Below are 6,751 nucleotides of genomic sequence, written 5' to 3' on the forward strand. Positions count from 1 at the left end.
TCCTGGGCCTCCATAACACCTCAGCAGTGCCACAGGCTGATTGCCTCGATGCCACGCCGCATTGAAGCAGTCATTCATGCAAAAGGATTCCTGACCAAGTATTGAGTGCATAACTGAACATGATTATTTGAAGGTTGGCGTTTTTTGTATTAAAAACACTTGTCTTTCATTGGTGGGATGAAATATGCTAATTTTTTGGGACAGGCATTTTGGGTTTTCATGAGCTGTATGCCATAATCATCAGTATTAAAACAATTAAAGACCTGAAATATTTCACTTGGTGTGCAATCACCTGCTGGGTTCCCCTCTTGGAAGAAGAAAAAATTACAGCCATAGCAACTCCCCGAAGGGTGTTGGTGGGACCTGAAGTGCCCCGTGCAACTTTACCTCGCTTCAATCCTGTGTCTCCAAGCTTGAGTGGATCTAATGGTAATGTCAGACTCGGTTTGTTTAGCTTGCCTTCAATTAGAAGCACAAGCAAGGGAAATGGTGTGTAAGGCAGAGCTTGATTTCAAACTCCAGATTTGCCAGTTGGAAACTGAAGCCAAGAAGGAGATCAAATTAAAACAGCTCAAAGTTGAAGCTATGAGGCTTTCAAAAAGTCAGGCTTTTCTTAGTCCATCTGTTCACCAGATACTGAAAGCAAAGGTTCACATATTTTGCCACTGACAAATCTGTATTATTGGATCATTTTCCTCAATAAATAAATGATCAGGTAAAATATTTTGTCTCATTAGTTTAACTGGTTTTCTATATCTACTTTTAGGACTTGTGTGAACATTTGATGATGTTTTAGGTCATATATTGGACACCTGGCAGGGTCCAATGCTGACATGTTCCTGTTTTTAGTTTTCTACATTTGTCTTGGAATCTAGCTGTTTTTTTTTTTTTGTTGTTTTTTTGTTACCTTTTCCTTTTAGCCATCCTATTTGTTAAAAAACAAACAAAAAAAAAAACTGTAGTATGCTTTTTTATAACTGTTTATTGTTGTTGCTGTTGTCCATTGTTGTCATCTTTCTTTGTTGAAATCAGGTCTCTCTTGTAAATGAGTCCTCAAGGCTCAATGGGATTTACCTGTCTAAATAAAGGTTGAATGATATTCATGAAGAAATATAACAAATTATAAAGGGTTCACAAACTTTCAAGCACCACTGTACCTGAGCAGCTGGTTTATAAAGAAAGAATTTATTCAGCGAATCAACCAAAAGTACTCAATCTGCCAACACATTATATTTTCTGGTATTTTATTGTAAAATAAATATTGTTCAGTTTTGATCTGATGAAACAAGACTTTGGGCACAAAATAAGACTTATTTCTTTAAGACTTATTAAGTTCATAATAAAAAGTTCATGTGGGATCATCATCTTTGATCAAAGGAAGTTTCCTTTCACTAAAACTAAAGGACAGCAGTGTTTTCCGTAGATAACTTGCCATGTGCCATGGCGGGGCGCTCATCTCGTCCGTGATACTTGTCGATGTGGGCTGCGGGGGGAAAGAGACATATGAGCTGCGCACAGTTTGCAGTTTTTGAGCGGGGGTGGGTGGGTGGGGTGTGTGTGTTCAGCATGAGGAAAGAGGCAGCGTGAGCGCTGCCTTAAACTTTTTATCTACCGCGCCTGTATTGTACATCGCTAACAGCATTACGCCAGTGGTGCCGATGAGTGGGGGTGCGCACAGTTCAGTTTGGTAGGCGGGGCGCTTGGTTCTGTTAACAGGGTGGGCACCACTTGTATAATGGTAGGGGAAACACTGGACTACGTGGACCTAAATGTTTGCTGAACCTGCACCAGAATGACCTGTGTGTCTTTAAGCCAGTACCTGGATTTTGTTGGAGGTCCATTTACGGTGAATTCGGGACTTGTCCTCAGGGTCCATGTTAGCATGGTAGGGATATGCTAAGATGTCTTTTTTCTGGAGTTCAGATGCCACTAGCTCAGCATCTTTCTGAGAAAAAACATACACAATCCCTGTGGGAGGATTGTGAAGACAGGCAGAGTGATTCCTCCATTTTAAGCATCTCATGCTTTTTTGACATTGCTGTAATTTCAGTTGACCCATTACCTGACTGCTCAGTGTATCGACTCTTGATCAGAGATGCTATGTCACTTATGGATGCTTCACTGACAGAGTCTTTAATGCGAACCTGGAAAAAAATGAAAGGTCACAGGTTCAGAGACCTTAAAAAAAGAACATTATTGGTAAGCACTTGTTTTTATGCAAAATCTTTATTCATTTCCATGAAATCAATAAGTTATATACATTTTGTAAGTGAACAAAGTTTAGTAGTTTCTCCTGACGAGCAGATGTTACATGTGGCTGACGCATCTGAGGCTTCATGGCTGAACTGGTGTTGTACTCAAACGTTCTGAGAACTTAACTACAGTTCAGGGGTTGAAATGAAGTACGTAAAAACCAAAAACATTATATGTGGACTCGACAACCAAAAATACAGTTTTGAAAGAAGGCCCGCTACTTTTTCTGAGCCTCTCTACCCATGACTGATCTAACAAGGTTAAATCAGGTCCTCTAGACAGATTCTTCTTTTGTTTGGATGGGTTTTTGGACCTGACTGAACATTGTTGGATTTTTACCTGGATTACTGAGCATGAACTTTGGTGTTTAAACCACTCTGGCATGGCTGCCTCAGAGGAGTGGACAGGTGGGCCCTGGAGGCCATCTTAACACCAGCAAACTGTTTTGTTCCACGATGGAGTATGCTGTTCGTGGAAATCAGTTTGTTTGGTATCTCCTCAGATTGAAGAAGTCCTTTGGAAGAAGAACAAAACATCTCAGCAAAAAAAAAAGAAACTGTCCAGATGACCTGACTCCAGTTTTAGCTTCTCTCCATTGGCTCCCTGTCAAATCCAGAATAGAATTCAAAATCTTACTTCTAACCTACAAAGCTCTCAACAACCTAGCTCCATCTTATATTACAGATCTTATTGTTCCATATTTTCCTAACAGAGCACTTCGCTCTCAGACTGCAGGTTTACTTGTGGTTCCTACTTCCTAGAGTTTCCAAAAGCAGAATGGGAGGAAGATCTTCCAGTTCTCAGGCTCCTCTCTTGTGGAACCAACTTCCAGTTTCTGTCCAGGAGGCTGACACATTATCCAGTTTAAGACGGGGCTTAAGACTTTCCTTTTTGATAAATCCTATAGTTAGGGTTGGCTTGTTATGCTGCTATAGACTTAGACTACTAGAGGACAAATTGACCTAATTTCCTTAAATGAATTGTTAAAATTAAATAGTTTTCATTTGATACTATTTCTATCTTAACATGATTCTTGACCTGCCATTGTGTATCTGTTCCTCTCAAACCCAGCCAGTTGAAGCAGATGACCGCTTGTCCTGATCCTGGTTCTGCTAAAGGTTTTTTCATCATGAGGGAGTTTTTCTTTCCACTGTTGCCTTCATGCTTGTTCAAGATGAGAGTTCAGTGATGGAGTTAAAGTCAAAGCTGCTCCTCAGATAAATGTTAAATTATTATTTTTATATATGAATGTTTCTGTTCAGTCCCTGAGATTACTTCTGTTGTGACTTGGTGCTATATAAATAAACTGAACTGAATTGAATATTTGGGGCAGCACAGTGGCACAACTGGTAGAGTTGCAACCGCTCAGCAAGAAGGTTGCTGGTTCAAATCCTGGTCCGGGGGCCTTTCTGGGTGGAGTTTGCATGTTCTCTCTGTGCATGCGTGTGTTTTCTCCAGGTACTCCAGTTTCCTCCCACAGACCAAAAACATGCATGTTAGACTGACTGGTAACTCTAAATTGTCTCTAGGTGAGAGAGAACGAGAGAATGGTTGTTTGTCTCGTTTGTCTCTGTGTGTCCCTGTGATGGACTGGAGACCTGTCCAGGGTGTGCTCCGCCTCTCACACAGTGATTGCTGGATATGGGCACCGGAGACCCCCGTGACTCAAAATGGAATAAGTGGGTAAAGATAATGGATGGATGGATGGATGGTATTTTAATATTTAAAAGAGGTTGTAGTTCATATTGCAAGCTGTAATTTATTGCAGTCTACTTGTATTAGTTCAACTGTTCAAAAAAAAGTTGGTGTGAAATAAACTGCAATGGAGTAAAAAAAAAAAAAAAGTGTGTGCCGTGCAGAGTGAGGGTGGGGAAATTTTCTTATAAATCAAAATCCCAGCAGATAAAAGTTTGGGAGCCACTGGTTTAGGTAATATTTCTATTATGTCCAATGAATCAAAGGTTTTTCTGTCTAACAACAAGGAAAAATACTGTTTTGCAGACACTGAGCATACATTTTAATAGCTTTTTTTTTTTTTAGCATTATCATCTAATTACGTTTGTTTCTAGTTGTTTTATATTTTTTTAAATAAGGGGTAGATATAAGAATTTTCTTCTTCTTTCTGCACACTTTTCATTCATTTTTTTATTTTTATGAATTTGTTTCGTCTCTTTTAAATGAATTAATGAATGAATTAATTTAAAAAAAAATAAATAGAAGTTTAGCTTCTCCCAAGTGCTTTTACTGCATCACAGCTTTCTCACAAAAATGGTTTGTTGGTTTTTGTGTGTTTGGTTTTGATTCATGTCTGGTTCGTCGTCATCAAGTCGTAACTAAACACGACTGCATGATTGATCAGAAGATTTAAATGGGAAATAAAACTAAATCACTCACAAAGTAAATATTCATGTTTATGAAAGTATTCACCTTCATGAACTGTACATGTACATAAGGCTGAAATAGAAACTAATCAACATCTGAAATAGAAACTAATCGGCATGAATGTGATAAGTAACTTTATCCATTAACCTGCAATAATCACTTTAGACCAACTGCCATTACATTTTTTGTGCAAATGTATGGAGCGCCTAGTGAGAAGGGGACTAATGTCTTTTACAGCTGAACATATGGACCCCATGCGGTTTGCCTATAGGACTAACCGAGGGGTGGAGGATGCCCCTCTCTCCCTCCTCAACAAGGTCCATAATCATTTAGACAACCCAAAGACAAATGTTCACATGTTATCATGGACTTTTCATCAGCTTTTAATACGGTTCAGCCACATATTCTTTTAAAACACCTATGTGATCTAAATGTCAGCAGCCATCTTGTGTTGTGGATTACAGTGTTTTTCAGAGGAAGACCCCAATGAGTGCTGATAACACTATCTGACTGTAGGGTTTTGAACACTGGTGTTCCACAGGGTTGTGTGCTATCACCACTTTTATTATCTTTATACATAAATAAGTTGCAACATAACAACAAAGACTTCACATTAATCAAGTGTGCTGCTGATATGGCCCTAGTTGCTGGTCTGAAAGGCAATAGTCCCTCCTACTCCCAGCTCCTAGATCAGCTCTGCCTGGTTTGATGACAGTTTTCTGGACCTTAACATCAGTAAAACCAAGCAGCTTTGTCTGGGAGGTAGATGGGGAGCAGCCAGCACCAGACCAGTATTCAGACCTTCTGTTATAAAAGGGCAGGAAGTAGAGCAGGTGACAGAATTTAAATACCTCAGAACTATAATTGATAACAAGTTGTCCTTTCAGACCAACAATGACTATATTTACAAAAAAGCCAGACAGCGTCTCCACCTTCTGTAGAAGCTAAGGATCTTCAATGCTAGCAAAAAATACTTTGCAGTTGGTGTACAGGTCACTGGTTGAAAGTGTTGTTTCCTTTAATATTGTCTCATGGTCTGGGAACCTCCTAGCCAGAGACAGGAACAAGTTGTCCCAGGTGGTCAAACAAGATATTAAAATCATGGGTCATCAACAAATGACACGTACAGACCTGTACAGTCAGGTTCTGGAAAAAAAGGCAATCCAGGTTTACAATGAGCCAACTCATCCACTGCAACCATTATTCAGGTTGGTCCATCTGGCAGAACACTGCTGGTTCCTCTGGTAAAGAAAAATGGGAACAAAAAGTCATTTGTTCCCTCTGCAGTGTGTCCTTCATAGGGTTCCATTTAAACGTAGCCTCACATGACAAACTGTTGACTGCTGGGATGTTTTTAATGTATTTTAGAATTGGTTTTATTGGGTTAGCAAAGCTTTTTCAAGTTTTATGGCATTTTTAACTTGTGTTGTTTTGTATGTATGAGCCAGATGTCAAAGATAAATCTCAGTCTCATTAAATTTTATGGACAATAAAGCTAGAAATTGATTGATTAAATGAGCAAAACGGACTGAGTATCACCATGGTATTTTAGATTATTTAATGTAAAGTTATGCAAAAAATGTATGTTTGTGTCAACGTATGAAGCAGGTAACAGGAATGTGTGGCCATAAACACCTCGTAATAGAGATTGGTTCTGTTGAAAGAGGCAGAAAGTGTGATTGGCCGAGAGAGACACAGGATTTTTTCACAGTCCTTCAGGACGCTGCATGTTGCTGTGGCTGTCAGTCCGACGATCGGTACAGTGGGGAACTGCCTTTTCAGGATGCCCAGGAGTTTATAATCTACAGAGTAAACACACAGACACACAAATCTGACCAACGCTGTCATCAGTTCATCTGTTGAAGCCAAACAACATGTATCACCTGCTGTTGAAGATGAAAAGGCTTGAAAATGTTTGCCCATGTCTCTGATTTTGTTAAGGGGTGAAGAGTACTAAAATAACATACTCAAGTAAAGGTGCAGTTACTCTGTTGACACTTTACTCAAGTACAAGTAAATTAATAGTGTGAAAACCTACTCGGGTAATGTAACGTAATGTGTGCGTACAGTATATATATATATATATATATATATATATATATATATATATATATAT

The 6,751-nt window shown here is 39.1% G+C and overlaps 1 protein-coding gene across 1 annotated transcript in view; it reads right to left on the reverse strand.

Annotated features, from left to right (window-relative positions):
• The window catches only part of LOC119428139 (ATP-dependent DNA helicase Q1), a 38,939-nt gene extending 36,810 nt beyond the window's left edge, over window positions 1-2,129 (reverse strand). Inside the window, exons 1-2 of the mRNA XM_037695776.1 lie at window positions 2,063-2,129; window positions 1,820-1,968 (exon numbers count right to left, since the gene is read on the reverse strand). Coding sequence (XP_037551704.1) covers window positions 1,820-1,876 — 57 coding nt within the window. The 5' untranslated portion in view covers window positions 1,877-1,968; window positions 2,063-2,129. The remainder of the gene's footprint in view (window positions 1-1,819; window positions 1,969-2,062) is intronic.
• Window positions 2,130-6,751: the final 4,622 nt, after the last annotated feature.

Source organism: Nematolebias whitei, chromosome 22 (genome assembly GCF_014905685.2).
Source record: "Nematolebias whitei isolate Nwh7 chromosome 22, NemWhi1, whole genome shotgun sequence".
Taxonomy (NCBI): domain Eukaryota; kingdom Metazoa; phylum Chordata; class Actinopteri; order Cyprinodontiformes; family Rivulidae; genus Nematolebias; species Nematolebias whitei.